At 37.9% G+C, this 18647-nt stretch overlaps 2 protein-coding genes and 1 long non-coding RNA gene across 6 annotated transcripts in view; 1 reads left to right on the top strand and 2 right to left on the bottom strand.

Annotated features, from left to right (window-relative positions):
• LOC105288364 overlaps window positions 1-665 on the bottom strand; it is a 20250-nt gene extending 19585 nt beyond the window's left edge. For all 3 annotated transcript variants that reach the window (XR_002779089.1, XR_895594.2, XR_895595.2), the window contains exon 1: window positions 166-665. This is a non-coding gene — a long non-coding RNA (uncharacterized LOC105288364). The remainder of the gene's footprint in view (window positions 1-165) is intronic.
• Window positions 666-745: 80 nt separating this feature from the next.
• CMSS1 (cms1 ribosomal small subunit homolog (yeast)) overlaps window positions 746-18647 on the top strand; it is a 343642-nt gene continuing 325740 nt past the window's right edge. Inside the window, exon 1 of one of the 2 annotated variants that reach the window (XM_011354490.2) lies at window positions 746-953. In XM_011354490.2, coding sequence (XP_011352792.1) covers window positions 890-953 — 64 coding nt within the window. In that variant the 5' untranslated portion in view covers window positions 746-889. The remainder of the gene's footprint in view (window positions 954-18647) is intronic. The other variant, XM_011354498.2, reaches the window with a different exon arrangement.
• FILIP1L (filamin A interacting protein 1 like) overlaps window positions 8684-18647 on the bottom strand; it is a 47092-nt gene continuing 37128 nt past the window's right edge. Inside the window, exon 3 of the mRNA XM_011354477.2 lies at window positions 8684-11116. Coding sequence (XP_011352779.2) covers window positions 10925-11116 — 192 coding nt within the window. The 3' untranslated portion in view covers window positions 8684-10924. The remainder of the gene's footprint in view (window positions 11117-18647) is intronic.

Raw genomic sequence — 18647 nt, 5'->3', positions numbered from 1 at the left:
TTTTTTTTTCTATGACTTTTTCGTTTTTTGCCACTGTGGACGAAGATCGTCCTAATAATAACGTCCACACTTACTTTACAGTCGGGCCCAGCCCCTGGCGCCATCCTTGCCTATCTTTGCCACTTCTCCTTGGGAGTGAGACAAGAAGCACTGCAGCTCTCTTACCTATAGTCAGACAGCAGTGGGCTCTCTTCTTCCCTTGTTTCACAAAACCGGGAGTGGAATGGGAGAACACAACCGAAGCGGGCATGGAATATTTAATTCTTTTTGGACCCAAGTTGCCCGGAGAGTTTAGAATTAAATATTCCACGCCCGCTTCGTATCGTATAAAAAGAGCAGTAGAGGCCTACTCAGGGCCATGAGCTCTTGTGCACGTTTTATAAGAGCAAACTGTACAAACCCAAGGACGCCCAAACACTGATACACAAACGAAAACTCTCCCACGTGCTCGGGTCTTGTCCCGCGGCTCCAGTACTTTGAAACCGAACAGAGAAAAATTATCTTAGCATCCTGTTTCACATTTTCGACAATATCTTTCGGCAGAAATAAAACCTAAACGTGAAGTTTTAAAATAACTTATTTAAAAAGATAATAATCTTGTTTGTTTGCTTGTTTATGTGACTTCCTGACTTTGTGCTTTCGTGAAGATTTAGTTTGAGTCTCCATACCGAGCCTGCCCAGCAGCACAAGTGTGGAAACTGCGATGAGCTGCGCGCGGCTGCCGGGGAGGCGGGGCGGAAGTTCTGACGCCAGCGCTGCGGGGCGGAGGCGACGCTGTCCGACGAGAGGCTCCGCGTGCTGCAAGTCCCACCCCGGGCTGAGACAGCGCGAGTCCCGGCCACGGTCGTCTTTTCCTTAGCGGTCCGCCCACGTCGAGTCTTGCGTGGTGATGGCAGACGATCTTGGAGATGACTGGTGGGAGAACCAGCCGGCAAGAGGAGCCAGCAGCTCAGGTACACGCTCTGCGCGCGCTCCTGCGGGGCCTCCCCGCCTTCCCCCCGCCCCTAGCCCTTCCGTGCGCCTCAGCCACGGCCCGCCTCTGCGGGTCACCCGTTCAGTCCAGCTGTGGTGCGCACTGGTGTAGGAGTGCGCGAGCATCGCCGGGGAGGCGGCGCTAGAGACTTACTAACACGTGAAACAGACAAGTATGACGTTCATTCAGACATGCCCGCTAGTCGGGAAGGACCCTTTTCCAAGTTGTTTTTTTTTTTTTTTTCCTTATTTCTTAATGGATAAGACAGTTTTCGTGAAGACAGTTTGGGCTTAGTGGTTAAGAATAACTCTTGGATGAGGTTCAGACTGTTCTGTTCAAATCGCAACACCAGCCCTCTAATATTGTTTCGCTTTCCCAGCTTCTCATCTGTAAAATAGGGATAATAATAATAATACTAATTTCATAAGGTTGTGAAGATTAAATAAAGATAATGTAAATGATGCACTTTAGCACAGTGTGGCACATAATGTGTGTGGTGAATATAAACTATAATTTTTCTTGCTGTCCTCGTCATCATCATGTAATTTGGACTATTACAGCCTAAAGGAGGTTTAGATAGCCATCATCCATTTGAAACACCCATTTTAGTGATGAGGAACATGAGACCTAAAGATGTCAAGTAACTTAAGTAATTTGACAAGTGCACGTAACTAGTTGGTGTCAGTAACAAACTAGAATTCAGTTAACACAAAAGTGTTTACTATGTGTACCCACTGTCAATGTAGTGGACATTTTACCTTTGAGTAGATAGCATTAAGTAACCCCTCACCATAGGTCTGGCCTTGAACTTTCCTTTTCAAGTACCATAAGGCTTAATATACAATTATATTCTTTCTCACTCTTCAAAGTCTGCCTCTCTTCTCCACTAGCGTTTTTTAGGACAAAGCCAAAGTCTGATTCATGTCTGTATAGTCCAAAGGGTCTTGCACATGATCGACACTTGATAAATATTTGCCGCAAACATTAATCTTGAAATATGAGTTGTGAAATAGTCATTAAAGACAACACAGTTCTACTATAACATTGTTTCCACAAGGGCAGCCTTCAGGTACAAGCTGAGCAGATGTCATTTTTATTTTATTTACTTACTTACTTATTTATTTTATTTTTTGATGACTACTTTTTATTTTCTTTTATTTTTTCAAATTGGCTACAATTTCTATTTTCTTTTTCTTCCCTTAGTTATTTATTTGTTTTCTGGTGACATTGGTTAACAAAATCCAGTAAGTCATATATATTTACATTGTGTGTTCACCTCCCATAGTTAGATTTCTTTCTGCCACCACGTATTTGACCCCTTAAATGTCATTTTTAAAAAGATAGCCAATGTCATACTTTCTTGATTAAACTTCCTGACCCTTTTGCAACTTTGTTTCTAACAAATGTATCTCTGTACTTAAGGGCACATGTTTGTCTTTGTAGGCTTTGGTGACTCATATTTACTTTAATTATCCCTCTCCCTATAACTCAGGCATTAAACTCTGTATTTTATGTTATGATTCAAGGAGAGAGGCCATTTAAGAAATAAATGAATTTTTTTTTGAGTGGTGAAGGGGATCCTGATTCTTAGTTCTAGTCCTGTCTCCTGTCCCTCACCAGCTTTGTGTCTCTCAAGTTAGTTTCCCTTTGGCAGGAGGGAAATCAGTGTGTATTGAGTATCTATTATGTGGTAGATGTTTTCATAAATACAAATTTATTTCATCTCTGTAACATCTTTACAAGCTAAGTGTTATCTTCATTTCTATAGATGAGAAACTGAGAAAAGTAATATTCTTAACACACAGCAAGGAAGAGGTCTGGGAGGAGGTTAGTCAAGTGTGCCTGACTTTCTAAATCACACTTTTCCCACAATTACTACATGGCTTCTGTGGGCCTCAGTATCTTGATCAGTAAAAATGAGGGGTCCTTAGAGATTATCTTTCTAAGTTCAAAAGTTCGAAACATTTAATCTAGTAGAACTTTAAAGTGCTATGGCCTCCTTCACCTAAATTGCCAGGATCCCCATCAAGATAATCTGTTGGCGTCCACAGGATCACCTTACTTCTTAGGTTTCTTCTTGCTGTAAGACTAAGCTTTGAAAAATCGCTAACATTATATTTGTCAGAGGCCTTTGCTTTGTTAAACTATTTTTAGGTAAAGTGAGCATATAAGAGAGCTTCCTTGAGATTTGCTTTACTGATCACTGGTAATTTCTCTAACTAATCTGTATAACATTCTATTTTAGAAGAAATCACAGTTGAACCAATTCACATTTGCTGATTCTTCCTACGTTAAAGGGAAAGATCAGCCTAAAATGTGTGAATCATGTTTCGTTTTGAAGGGCAAAGGAGAAATAGTGCCTTAACTCAGAAAAGATAGTTGTAGTGATGCTTTTATTCCTATTGTGTATTTTGCTACTTGCCTATAAAAATAAACATCTTATCACCTGCTCCCAGTTCACACCTGTGGTCACAATACAATGGAGCATTTTAAGTCATTTATTCAACAAATATCTGTTAGTTTTACACTGTATATAACACCTGTCTAATGTATCCTGTGTCTAAGGAATATACTGTGTTTTTGCTGTTCTCATGTCTTCTTACATGTGGGATGTAACTCAGAGACTCTTACTGAAGCTCTTGATCAACATATGACCCCTTTTGCATGCATCTTATGGCTCTTCAAGACCTGTCCTTTTATATTAGAATCCTGAATTGTACTAGAGCCCAACATGAGACCCGGCATTTGGTTAGTGTTTGGTAGATAATTAGCTGAATGAATAAACACATGCATACATGCAAGATGCTGTACAGCTCTTGGTGATCATATACATAAGTAGACATATAATTAGTCATCCAATCTAGACACTTGAGAGTGGAAGGCCATGCTGTTTAGAATTTCGCTAGGACTGTCCTGGTTTACCTGAGATGTCTGATTACCCTACTGGTGACATCATCAGTGGTGAATGGAGTCATGGCCCAGGATAAGACAGCTGAGAGTTGTCTCTGTTGAGGAGTGTGCAGTCCAGTCTGCTTCAGGCAACAAAGCCTAGGAGTCAGTCATCTAATGACATCTAATATTTTATTTCACCTCATTTCACTATTTTCTTATTCTCTGCATACCTTAAGAAATTATTTGAACTGATTTGTTGTAAACAATACATGCAGTAGAATCATGATTGCAAAACAATGCTAAAATGAGCAGATACAATGCCTGAGATTTCTTGTTTTTGACTCTCTCACTGTGAAGCTGAAAACAGAGAATGTCGTTCACTGCATAGATTTCATGGCTTATGGAGCAGAGTCAAGAGTTTCTGCAGTTGGAGATGATCACTTGATCATTCACTGACTGAAGAGGACACTGATTGTTTCCCCTTTTTAATTCTACTAGCATGTCTATTAAATTACCAAGTCAAGTGTCCAGTAGGCAGCTAGGTATGGAGCTCCAGGGTTGGGTCAGGGCTGGAGATACAGATTTAGGAATGACTGGCAAATGTATGGCTTACTTTTAAATAGGATGATTTTAGCAATCTGCAAAACTCTTAGCCTCCACTTCTTCTGGGAGGATTTTTTATATGCTTCCCTAGTTCGTTCTAAATTCTCAATGCCATCTCTTACCAAGCATCTAAAAAACTGAAGTGTGAAGACACTTCTGTGTATAGTGTGGGAGACTGCAGATAATAATACTAACTTGCATTTGAGTGCCTACTATGTGACAGATACTGTTTTGATTGCTTTACATGTACTAGCTCATTTAATCTTCTTAAGTACACCATAAGGTAGTTAACTATTGTTATTTTCTATCCCTATTTTCTAGGGCAAGGATAATGAGGTACTAAATGGTTAAGCGATTTGCCCAATATTATTCAGTTGGTAAGTGGGGAGGCTGTCATTCATAGGCAGGCAATCTGAAACCAATCTGTATTTAAATTTCTCATAGATAATTAATTATTCTAATTATCAGTGGTAAGAGTCTCATCTCTAAAATAACAGTTATCTATTTAAAGAGACTCATAGCTTATAAACCCTTGTTTATATACATCATTGTACTCCTATGTCTATGAACTCTTAGTCTTCCAAAGTTTACCCTTCTGAAGAACATTGATACAAATAAGCAGGTTGTACCATTAGACTTTCATAACCATCTCTTTGCCAGGAACTCAAACTTGATGATAGAGCACAAGGCTCACATACTTGGCTGTCTTTTTGAAGTTTTCACTTATTTCATGGACATGTAATGTAAATGAGACCCAACTACTGAATTATTCTCAAGTCTGCTTTTCCTCCAAACTTTCTTATCTCAGTAAATTAAATCGCCAACTATTCAGTTTCACAAACAGGCAGGCCTAGGAATATCTAATTTATTCATTTGTTTCCTTCACTCCTTATATTTGATCTATCAAGTCTTGTCTTTACCCCAAAACATATCCTAAAACTTCCACACCCACCGCCCCCCACAATTTTTCTTCTTTGTTAACTCCATCAGAGCACATGCTGTCATCCTCTGTTTCCTTATCCATGGCAGTAAGCTTCTAATAGGGTGCCCAGTTTCCGTCTTGTCCCCCTCTGAACTGCTCTTCAATAAGTAGCCAGAGTGATCCTTTTAGAATAGAAATTGGACTCACAGGCCTGCTTAAACTCTCCAGTAGCTTCCCCCTGACACACAGAATAAAATCCAGGTTACTTGCCATGGCTAGTTATCTGTCAAACCTTCTACTACTTACTCCTCTCTGGTTTACACTGTCCTAGCCACATTTGCTTTAATTCTGTCTCTCAACAGGCCAAGCTCATTCCTTTTAGCCTTTTGCAATAGCTGTTTCTTTTCCTTTCTGAGCTCTCCTTCTGAATTTCAAATGACTAGCCTTTTCTTAACATTAATACTTCAATTCAAACATCACCAATAGAGAAGCACCTCCTGGTCTGCTAGTTGAGTGTAGTCATCCAGTTGTTCTTTTACATTATCTCATTATGGTAATTCTCAGCAGAGCACTTATCACCAATTGTTTTTTCCTTGTGAAATTGTTATGGTCTCCTCACACTAGAATGTAAGTTCCACGTGACCAGGGATTTGTTTATCTTGTTCTTTGCTGTATCCTCGGGACCCAGAGTAGTATCTGGCTACATAAAAGGCACTCATTAAGTATTCGTTCATTAGGTAACTAATTGTTAATATTTCATAGCCACATCTTAGAGACTTCAGTATAGAATTTCCACATCTAAAGAAAATGGGTCCACTGGAAGAGTTGTTAAAATTCTGCATAGGCTTTTAACAGATTTGGCAGATGGTGCTTTTCTCTTTCAAAAATACAGTAGAAATCCTTGTACAACTGTGTCTACTAACATTTTATTGTAACTATATTTGGATTTAGTTTTATAAATTATGTTTTGAAAGGGAACTTCAGACTTTTGCTTTGTAAATGAGCTGATAATTCCTACAGGTGACAGCTCTTGTCATGTAGAATCAATGTGATTGACATTTTGTTAGGAATTGCTGAAATGAGCATTGCACTTTTTTTGGGAATATCATTTTATAGTATCTCCTTCGAATCATATTGGTTTATCTATACTGAATTCCTTCTGGAAATGACGAAGTAAGGGAACACCTTGGATTTTTTCTTTAAACCTGAATAACTCAGGTTTTTGTGTTCTTTTTCCCTTTCTCACACCAAAGTTAGGCCTTTACAGTACTGATTTTGCCTATAGGCAGCTGTGCATAGTAGATGTTATAAAGCATTTCCTCTACATAAAACTCAGACCTGGAATATTTACAGTAGATGTTGATAACACGCAACAAAGCATCAACTTTAGGGCATGTCATTTTCGAAATCATTTATTGAGCTCTTGTCCTTGGCCCTATTTTAGACATTGTAATGAAATTAAAGGGAAAAACTGCTTACATTATGGGATTTATACACTGATGTGGGTCAATCAAAATGCAAATAATATTATTGTAAGGCACATGTTCAGGGGCAGGCATAAAACAAGCAGGATAAAATTTTAAAGGTGAGAGGAAGGAAAATGGAGAGACAGTGAGCACTACATTATTAGTCATCGTTCTGTAACATACGGACCCACGGATAACCTTCATAGGCTGTTTTTATTTTACTGTATACAATTTCCATGATTCTTGCAAATGATTAAACAAGCGGCTCGACAACAGTTATGAAAGTTTAAGGAACAAATTCACACATCTTTCTCCAAATCACATGTACAGTAGTTCTGTAATTTTTCTAAATGTCCATGAACCTCTTGAAAAATATCAGGAATTTGGAAGGCCTGGAATTACATCTGTTTACCTCCTCAGATTCGACAGTAACACATTACATTATTTTGTGGCATAAATCCTTTGACTTGTTCTTACATGATGTTTTTTAATTGTAACACTCTAGTGCACTCATAGAATTATACATTTTATTAAATGTATCACAAGTAGCTTGAAATATAGTTTCCCCATTTTCATCAGATTTTATAGAATTCTTAATTAAGTTCTTAAATTACTAGTATTACTTTTAAAATTTAGTAGTTTAACTTTTTCTTAAGCTCTTGTTCCTGAGTTCCATGTCAGTCTACTTTGCATGAGACCAGAGGCCAGCAAACTTTTTTGTAAAAGACCATATAGTATATATTTTAGGCTTTGCTGGCCAGATGGTTAGTTACTATTGCAACTATTTGACTCTGCCATTGTAGCAAAAAAGCAACCATAGACAATAAAGATGTAAAGAAACCAGTGTGGCTGTGTTCCAGTAAAACTATCTGTGGACAGTGAAATTTGAATATCATGTGACTTTCACATCTCACAAAGTATTCTTCTTTTGAAGAACGGACAGTAGGCTCAATTTGGCCTGTAGGCCACAGTCTTTAGACCCCTGCCCCACATTCATAGTCCACCCCAAGTTGTATTCACATGTCCCCAGAAGAAGGAATTTAAACATGCCCCAGAAAGAGTTGTGTTTTACATCAATTATTCTGTTACTTAGTCCATAATTATCAGTCATATATCAGATCAGTCACATTCCTGTTAAAATCAGATACAAGCACACCTCAGAGATATTGCTGGTTCTGTTGCAGACCATTGCAATAAAGCAAATATTGCAATAAAGTGAGTCGTAATCTTTTTGCCATTGGAGGGTCTTGCCTTTGATTTGTAAAAAAACACATCTGTGTAGCATAATAAAGTGAAATGCAATAAAACAAGGTATGCCTACCCTTTATTTCAAACAGGTACAAGGAGATTAGTTCTGAAATCACTAAAGCTAAATAAATGAAGAGCTGAGGAAAGACTCCAGCATACAAGTATCTGGTTATTAAAAATTTTGTTAAATATTGGATTTGTTTTCATTTATTTGAATTTTTTATCCACTTTTTTAAAATTTAAATAAAGTCACCTTAGAATTTTTATGTTAGCTTTTTTATATTTATTATCCAGAGGGGCCACCTTTCTGCAGAAACGGGATTATGCTTAGGAGGCTGGATTCTTTATATTTTAGTTGTGTTTTAGGCCCAACACCATTTTATTGAACTCCAAACAAATAGTATTCCCAGTTCTGAGTTGTTTATGTATTTTCATTGTATTACATATTGCTTAAAATAAGTATGGTTTTTGTTGGTAATCCTTTTGTTAAAATAGGCTTTGTTAGTTTAAAGATTTTTCTTTTTGTGGAATTAGAACTGTATTACTGTTTAAAGATGGGTTTCTGCTGCTTGCGTTTACTTTTTTTTTTTTGATACTTTGTATGAAATCTTGTTCCCTTTAGTTGCTTGCTCTTGAACTTGGCATGAAAATGTACTTTAGGAAATCCCCTGACATAGGAGGAAGCAATTTTGGAATCTCTAATGTAAAACATATTTTGTGCTCCTCTTCAAAGTAAAACATTTCCAGGGCATTTTGTTTTTCTGAGATTATTGTTGGTGCTTGTTTTTCCTGTTTGAAACTTCTTTTCAGTCTGTTTGGTTTTCACTATAGGATGTCTAGTGTTTTATCTATTAATATAATTAACAGTGTCGAAGTCTCCAAGCATAACTGCTTTTCCTGACCTTGTCATACACCTTTGCCATCTCTTAGCACAGTTTCTCACTTATTCTTTACTGAATAGCCCTTCTCTTCTTCATTCACTCATCCTCTGTTCACTTAACATTACCTGCTTATGTCACAGTGCTAAGTTCCTTACTCAGTGTTTCTCATTCCCCTATCCACCTGTTAATGCCACGCACTTCCCTCTGAACAGTCTTTCTTGTATTATTTTTGGTGTCGCAGCTTTATCACCTTTTGTAGTCTATTTCCTTCCACTATTCTCTTACTGCTTCCCTTTAACTTAGACTTTTCCACTTCAGACTTTTAATTCATCTGGCCTCTCCACCATTTCCCTCTGCCACTTGCCCGCTGGGACTGCTGCACATCATCCCTCTCTTTGGCTTACGTAGCTCAGTGCTGTCCAGGCTTCCGATCCTATTCCTCCTCCTTGAAATTGGAGTGAGCCAGGGTGTTTGTACAGTGGCATCAATTCACCGAAGCAGGTTTGACTGGACAATTGTGGAGAATGGCAGTTCCTTCATTCCTGCTCTGCCAAAGCACTGTCGTTAGCCATGAGGATTTCTTCCAGGATCTTTCCTCCAGTTCTCAGTGTAGAGTCACAGAGAACATTGGATCTTGCTCTTCTTTTTTTTTTCTTTCTTCCAATTGAAGCTTTTTCTCACTTATCCTGAATTATAACTATCTCTGTGTCAAAAATGCCTGTCTTAAAACAACATTGTGTTACTCTGTCCACACTGAATTATCAGCACTTCTTTTTCGTGATTCAGTGAGAGAGTTTTCAGTGTCATGAAAAGAATTACTTTAGCTTACTGCCTTGTAGATGACTGGTTGAATTCAGCATTCTGTAATTGGACATACTCATGGGTTATCAAAACTGGAAGAGATCTGAAGAATTCTTCAGCTCTCCTGTTTTACATATGAAAAATTCAAAGCCTCAACTGATGAATGCCAGGCTCTGTCAAATGAGTGAAAAGTTAGTGTTGGAATTTGGGTCTCCTGATGCCAAGTTTTTGTTGAATCAACTGATTTTTCTATAGCATTGATTCAGGGAAGAGATGTTCTATGAAATGATAATTTTTCTTAACACCCAGGACAATGATTCATATCTCCCTAAAAGATCCCAATATTAGTGACCTTTGATTCTCAAATGCACTGATTGTTATAGAAAGCAGCAATACCAATCTAAAATGGTTTGCTTTACAAACCTAGCAATATGATTCCATGGTCTGGTGTATACAGTGGGAGAAACTTACTAGAAAAATGGGACAGAAGACTAAGTGCCAGAAGTCAGGTGTGTACATTATACCAGTGATTGTCAGGTAGGCCACACAAAGGATATATTCGGCTATTATTTATTTTTGTAGCTCCCTTCCTCCTTGTAACTAAAAATTACCACTTATTTTTTCTCCTGCTCATAAAGAAATCATAATTTTAGATCTTATATATGATTTTAATTGTCCTGCCATTTTTATGGAAATAATATGACTTTCTTGAAGCAGATTAGGAATTCTCACTAGCACATCTTAGCAAAATATGGAATGAAGGATTACTTCTGGGTTTACCAGAAAACTTTTGTACTGTTCTAGTGATTTCAGTCCTATCTCAAGGTAATGATAAATAGTTTAATTTTGGGTTGGATTAAAACTGGGATGAGGAATTAGAAGGATTTGGGGGGTTTGTCGGGGCCTGTGATTGTGTGTGTATGCATTTACACATATGTAGGTCAAATAATTGTTAATGTACTACTCTTTCAGTATGCTATTCACCAGGTCCAGCAACATATGAATAAACCATCTGTCAGTTTGCTGTTTCACCCTTTCCTGGAGAGGTGATTCTTTCTCTTTGGCCTTCCATAGTGGTAATTTCAGCTTTGCAGGTATTTCTGTAGGTGAATATATCCAGGCAGTGCATTGGCGTGACTTACCTTTTCCCTCCCATGTGGAGGAAAGTGTTGGAAGTGACAGTCCTTACGATGTGTAGCTTCTCATAGCCAGTGTGGTGAATAGGCTTGTCCATAGGCCCTGGGGAAGTTTTAAGGGAAAGCTTAGTCATGCTTGTGGATTTTGGTTTAGGGATCCGTGTTGGGATTCTTTGCTTGCATACGTCCTTGATCTTGAATTAAACAGAAGAACAAAAGGTAGTTAATGGCACAGTTTGTGGAGAAGCCGACATTGTTCAAGACATGGAATCAGCTTGGAGGGTTTGGCTTCTTTGAAATCACTATGTCGTGGGGACACATCACATTAAAGATTATCAAGTTGAACAAAATTTTTTCAGTAAAGCAGTTCTGCTAGCATATGTTGAACGTGTGCTATGTGCAAGGCCTTCAACAGTATATCTGGTACTAAATATAAAGATAAATAGTTATTTTTCTTGCTTTTTGGCAATCGCAGATGGGAGATATGTAAGAGTACTGTCCCAAATTAATCTCAAAGGGTCATAGATTGCCAGAGAAATGTTAATTTCAATTGAAAAGTCTAAGAGAGCTTCATAAAGAAAGTAGCATGATTTGACCTCGGCCTCCAAAGACTTTTTGGGTTTTTAACAGCAGGAATGGAAGGGTATTCCAGAGTAAGGAAATACTTTTGACAGTAGGATGAGAGAATATTTTTGGCAATGTCCCTGAGGCGGGAAATTGGACAGTTGAGAAATGAAGTAACTTCAACTTAGGTTGTATTTGAGAGGTGGGATGGGAATGTAGACTGGAGCCAAAGAGAGAAACTTACCAATTCTATAGACACTTTGTAAGTGGTGGGTGGGGGTGGGGGGGTAGTAAGGATATTGATTGGGGGAAGATGTATTATAGAGGTAAAATTATATTAATATTTGTTCACTGTTAACATATGAGGGGTGAGAGAGGACTCACAGATAGGTTAAATGATTTGGACTAGGAGCGTGGGTTGTGGAATGTGAAGATCGAAGACTTGATTGAGTTCGTATTCACTTAGAAATATACTGATTTTATTTATTAAGGGAAAATACTCTTGGATAAGAATATTTATTGTTAAAGAGATTTAAAAAAAAGTCTCAGCTAACTAGCTCTTCTACTGTAGTCCACAATTGGTTATTATTAATCTCCCTCTTTGATTGCATCATCCTTTCCTTGCTATGAGCTCAAAAATATAAATCTTTTAAAAATGCACTGTAGTTTTCATCATAGATTTCTAATACTATTTTTATGGGAGCCCTTCTTATATTATTTTTCATTCTATAGAAATTTGTTTTCACACTTTATTGTACTGATAAAGTACAATGAAGTCCCTGTATCTCTTTAAGTAAACATTCACTTATTTAAAATGCCCTCTAACTTTTATAGCAACCATATTTAGATTTTTATATAAACACTACACATAATTGGCCCAAAATATGAGTCTTTCAATTAAGGATAAACTATTTAGGTAATATGCTTTCTTTTGGTACATTTAGTCAATCTTTTCTGTGCCTAGATGCTAGAAGACTGGGCTTCAGTGTTCTTACTAACATTATTTTTTCTTACTTAATCCTAAATATAGCAAATCAGATGTTGATACTCTGATTCAGTCTCCTTCTTATCTAAATGGCATTTCTTCCTTTTAACCTGACCTCATGGTCTCATCCTCAATGCCAAAATAGGCAGAGCTTCTTTCTTTTTTTAATAATAAAACTCAGTGCCCAATAAGGGTTTGTCGAGAGGGACAGCCTCAGTGATGATTAAGAGAGTAGTTTAGTTGTGTGTTTTGAGATCCCTAAAACTCACACCCACCCTGTAACTCATTCATTTTGTTGCTAGAAATTTTTTCTAGGAAATAATCAGAGATGCAGACAAGGCTATTTGTTTTAGCATTATTTATAACGATGAAAAATGGACACAGTTTAAGACTCCAACAATCAGGGTGGAGTAAATGAATTATACCATATAATCACATGAAAATATTATGCTTTCTTTAATGATGCTGCTGAAGTTATACAAAAATGTTTATTCAGAAATGTTAAAAGTAGGTTTAAAAAGTATATACATGCTTTAACTATGTATGTTTGAAGAGAAAATACTGGGAGAACTTACACCAGTGCCATCAGTGGTTAACTCTGGTTAGTGGAGTTATAGATTTTTATTTTTCTTATATTTCCTATATTTCTACATTTTCTATAATAAGTATACAATTAGAAAAGTCAACACTGAGTTATATTAAGGGATAAAAAAGGAAGAAAGCACTTCAGATATCAGAACATTCCTGCACACATCAACCATATTGTCCAAACCACCAGGGATGTACTAATTCAAGTCAGCTGATCTTGTGACCATAGCATTAATAATACCCTTTCCAAATAGGTTTATGTGATGTCCTTTAATTTTGTCAGGATTTAATTTGGGTCTACCTATTTAGTGAACAAAAAAATGTATGTTGGGATCCTATTTAAATTGTAGCTTCCTGGGTCTTACCCCTAGAAATTATAATTCATCTATGGATAGGACCAGTAATCCACATTTTTAATAAACTCTCAGGGTGATTCATCTGCTGCTGGTGGTCAGCCTGCCACACTTTGAGAAACTCTCATAGTTGTACCTTCTTTAAATGTAAGCTTTAAGTTTTCTTTTACCTGGACTCTGGCCTGCCTGGGTATGGGAGGTTTAACACTGAGAGACCAGGGCTTCATGGCCCACTGTTTTCCTGGATGCTTATTAGAACCACCTGTGGGGCTTTTAAACCGCTGCAGATGCCCAGATCCCATGTCAGAACCTGCTGTCTCAGATTGACTAGGAGTGAGATATGGGCATGAGAAATTTTAATGAGCACCACAGGCTATTTAGAACTGAAATCTAGTAAACCAATTGGAGTGGAACACGGTTTTACTCAGGCTTGTTTCTTTTAAGCTGTACTGATATGTGTTAATGAAGATAGTGTGGCCTGGGATGGTGGTCAGCTGCCCAAATGTTATTGGGCTCCCAATGTTTCTATACCATTGATGCTGCCAAGTTCATTTTGTATTTTCTTGATAACTCTAGTTTCACTACATAGCTTTTACCTCTAGATGGCAGCAAAGACTGGTTATTTTATTAGGATAACCCTAAATCTTAAAAAAATAAATAAATAAAAGACCTATTTTTTTTTTTCTTGTCGAATTTTACACTTGGACATGTTTCAGTAAATGAGGTATGGACCTTTAAAATGTGTCATCTCTTGGATCATTTTTATAGAACATTATGTCAAATAGCTCCAAGAAAATTTTATCCAAATTTGGAGTGCATCTTGAAAAAGGACTCCATGCATATGGCCCTTTTAAGACCACACAGTGAATGTTCTACTCAGAGTTGGAGACTTCTGGGTTTCATCAGAAAGCAGATGTCTTGGAGTAGATTAAGGAAGTTGGAAAGCTCATTCATAGAAGAAAAGATTTTAAAAAAATGTTTAACTCAGTTCAACATGGAGATTGAGATTTGGAATGGATTACAAATCTGAAGGATGCTGAATTCAATAAGGCAGAGGCATTGGTTCTGTGTGGGGAGCAGTAGAAAGAAAAGGAGTATGTTTGTGGAATGTATTCATTAAATTCTTAAAATGTTAGCTTATTTGGTTCATAGGTTCTGAAAAGAACCAAGCTATCTACAAGGCTTTCTCATTCCAGCAGGTCATTAGATGACAGTGAATTTTAGTGACCAGAGGAAGCATAGAGAGGTGAGGATGTTTTCAGTTTCATTTGAAGTCTTAGTTCTATAGCCCGATTTTTACTTGCTCCTTGTGCTCTTTCACATTATCATGGAGGGCAGACATCTGAAAATATACTTGAACAAAGTCGGCATTTATGGTAAAGTTATCAGATCCTAGTTAGACAGCTGGAGTCAGGATGTTTCCTTTTCTCTAAATGAAATTAGATGTGTAAATGCTTTGAACTTTTTGGAGATGTACTGGCAACATATTGTGTAAGAAAGCAGTGTTCCTTCAGTAGTGTTCCTGTCTCCAGGGACTGCGGGGCCCTCATTACAACTTTAGCTCTAGAGGTTGAAAGGCTCAAGACTCCTAAAGACCTTGAATCGTTTTGATTTGAGGTCACTGGAGTGATGCAGAGGAGGGGGCTGATTCAGGGCTGCCTGACTCCCTCAGGGACCCAGCTGTGGAATGTTTGGTCAAGGCTGGGTGTTATCAGAATGACAGTGTTTTGTATTTTTGTTTTTGTCTCTGTGTAATGGGAAAGTGCCTAAGTAATGATGATAGATATGGTGATGAAAAAGAAATGCTAAACTGGAGGAAAAATATCTTTGAAATATTATTGCCTTCTTTTGTATTGTTTAGTAAGTCACTGCTAATTTGTAAAAAAAAAAAAAAAAAAAGAAATAACAGATAATGAATCTGGCAGACAGCCCAGTTTCATATGCTGCTTGGCTTTTTTCTCTCGATTTTCTTAAAATTTTCTCATTATACAGTAAAAGTTTATCACTACAGATTTTATAGTTTTATATGGCAAGAGATCCTTCAGAAGGAAACTGCAATTTGATTAGCTCATTCCCATTAACCTCCTGTGAGAGAACATTTGGTTTTAAATATTGTTGCAGTGCTATAATTTATATTAAAGAGTTGTCTAGTTTCCGAGGTGAAGGTTAGAGGAAATTGATGCCCTTATTTTCTAATGTAACATGGTTTGTGATTGTTCCTAGTCACCTCCCAGTCTCTCCGTGGTAATTACACCATGGGCGGTGAGGGAAATCCAAAAATAAATGTTGAAATACAGTTTTGAAAAATCCTTAACCCCAGTTGCTTCCATTTTGTGCCCAGACACATAACATCACATGTAGAAATAGTATGTTAAAATAAAAGATACAGACCTTAAAATGTTGTCTTTCTTGTTTATCGCCTCCCCCCACTTGGCCTTTTTTTTTTTTATCTGTAAAGTTTTTCATCTTAGCTTTTTTCTTTTTCTTTTTTTGGGGTTCTCATACTCCTCCCCCTTTCTTCTTTCTCATTTCTTCATTTGCACTCATTTAATTATTTTTAATCATTTGAAAGCTCATATTTTACAACAGCCTTGGCTTAGTGGCTAGGGTACTGACTGTGAAGCCAAATAGACTTGGGCCTCCACTCTGGTTCTGGCACCAACTAGCTGTGTGTCCTTGAATAAGCCAATTAGCCTGTACAGATCTGTTTCCTCATCTGTAGTCCATATAGGGGGATTAGAACACCTACTAGCAAGTTCTTGGGAGTAGAGATATTGTGTAGGAAAGTCCCTGGCACATCCAAAGTGCCAGACGAGTGTTAGTTTTATTAATGTCAACATTATGATCCTCTTTGTCTTTTTCTTTATATCTCTTCGTAATGACACCTATTTCTTGATCAAATCACAACTTATCTTTGATTATTTTACCTTTCTTGTTTTCCTGCTGTATCCCTTGTTCTCCCTTCTCTTTGATTAATTATTGGAGATATGTTACTATGGTGGGACTTAAGGCTGCTGAACAAGCAATGCCAATTCCTACACTGTGTTTCTAACCACCTCAGGCCCAGAAAAGGACCCTTCACACATCCTTTCCCTCCTTATTCTATTTGGTTTGGTTATTGTCTTTCTTTTTTAGACTTCACCTGAAGACACATAATTTTCTATAGTCTTTTCATATCTTTTAATTGTTTGAAAACTGAAGTAGTTTTATCACCTCTGAAGTCATTTGTCCCTGACATTCTGTGATTCTAAGAAAAGAACAAATGCTAGTTTGCTCTGGCCACCAGGTGTGTTGTTAGCCATGTGAGCCTTTTTTTGTGTGCACCTGCTATGAGCACTATGTAAGCCCTGAATAATGTAGGACAGTGGTTCTGAAACTTTGTGTCCAAGAACGACTGGGGAGCTTGTTAAGATGCAGATTCCCTGCATTGGACTTAATTGGTCTTGGGATAGGGAAATCTGCAGAGTCCTAGATGATTCTGATAAAGGTGATTGCTGACTACATTTAGAGAAATACCGGTATAAGAGTTTCAAAAATAAATGATAGCTGATTCTTGCTCTAAAGAGATTACAGTATGTGAAGGGTAACAAATGATTATAACAAGAGGCAAAATGAAGTGCTGTAATAGAGATACAAAGAAAAGAGTTTGGGAAACTCAGAGGAAGATCATCAAAAATGAGGAAAGCTTTCCAGAGGAAGCAAGCGGCATTTGTGGGAGGAGTAGAATTTCAGTATGAGGAACAAAGAAAGAAGAGCATTCCGGCTTTAGGAAAAGCATAAGCAAAGGTACAGGGTTAGAAGGCCCAATGGTATTTGCGAGGATGGTCAATACTGTGTGCTGGTAAGGGTGCAGGGTATGTGCAGAGTTTCGAAAGGAGATGAGCTGAGAGATGGAGGCCTGGTTGAAGGCTTGGACTTTGGGCACTCGGTAATGTTAAGTGCTGTTTTGTGGGGTACTGCAGAATTGCCACAATCAGGACAGTGTGGTAGAAAGATTACTAATGACACTAGTGAAGGTTGGATTAGAGAGGTGAGGGGTTAAATGTAATAGATTAACCGTTTCACAGTATCATTTGTACTGAACACTGGACTTGGGCAGAAGTAGCACAAATAAAAGGGGGAGGGCAGAGACAGAGTGGCACTGCACTGCCTTGTGGGGTCATGCTTAGTTTGAAGTGTAGTTTGACCTTCCATGTGGAACTGTTTCATAGACGTTGAAAATTTAGAGACTCTTCGTAGAGAAACCGTCAATGCCATTTAAGTGACTGAGCCAGCCCAGGCAGAAAATGTTAATTCTTCCTCACCTATCACTCTTATCACCATGGGTACGTCTACATTACTTTCCCAGAGCCTGAGGATTGACTTTTGTTGGGCCCTATCCCATGCCTCCATCCCTTACACTAGGCCGCTGATCTTACTAATTGATAAGGATAATTAGTTCTGAGAGCAGCCCCCTAAGGAGGCATTTCTTTCCAGTACTTGAACAATGCACAGTGAACCATTATCCAAGCACTGATTGGTTAGCTGAGAGAGAGGAAATCCTGGCCCCTTGGCCATTGTGTCTGGTCTGAGCAGACAGATTACACAGACTTGTGCTCTGTGGGGGGGGGTCTGCCACTCCTTGGCCCCAGGGGTGTTCAGTAAGGACAGGATGGCCCCCTGAAAGCCATTTCCTTCCTCATTGGCAGTCTGAGAGAACCTGGAATAGGGCCATAGTTGATAGGTTGACCTAAAAAAATAGTAATAATTGTCCATTGTTCTCCCTAGTCCTCTCATTACCCTTTTTAGAAGCTAAAATCAGCAGTCTTGGCAGCCTGTATATTTTCCAAAATTTTTGTAACAAATATGTATTATTCTCATAATCAGAAAACAGTTTTATATAAAAAATATTTTGCTGCTTTTATCTGTCACTGTGAGAGAAGCCATCCTTCTCAGTATGATCTCCACCCACTGACCCTGTCCTTGGTGCCCTAAAGGGACTGTCAGGTATTTAAATGTTTCTTGTATTACCTACCGTACCCTTTGGGAATCTGTTGCAGTTTTTAGTTAACTCCTCTTTCAATAAAATTACTTTTCTGAGTCCTCAAAACTGTAATCAATGAATTCAGGCAAGAACACCATTAGAAGGCAAAGAACAGAAAAGGAGTAGCTCAGTTTTTTTTAAGAAAGGAAAAAACCCAACCAACTTGCTAATAGCGAAGGATAGTAATTAATTCTTGAGGAATTTGAGTTGTT

Source organism: Pteropus vampyrus, unplaced genomic scaffold (genome assembly GCF_000151845.1).
Source record: "Pteropus vampyrus isolate Shadow unplaced genomic scaffold, Pvam_2.0 Scaffold1, whole genome shotgun sequence".
NCBI classification, from domain to species: domain Eukaryota; kingdom Metazoa; phylum Chordata; class Mammalia; order Chiroptera; family Pteropodidae; genus Pteropus; species Pteropus vampyrus.
This window is presented reverse-complemented; position numbering and strand designations above follow the sequence as displayed.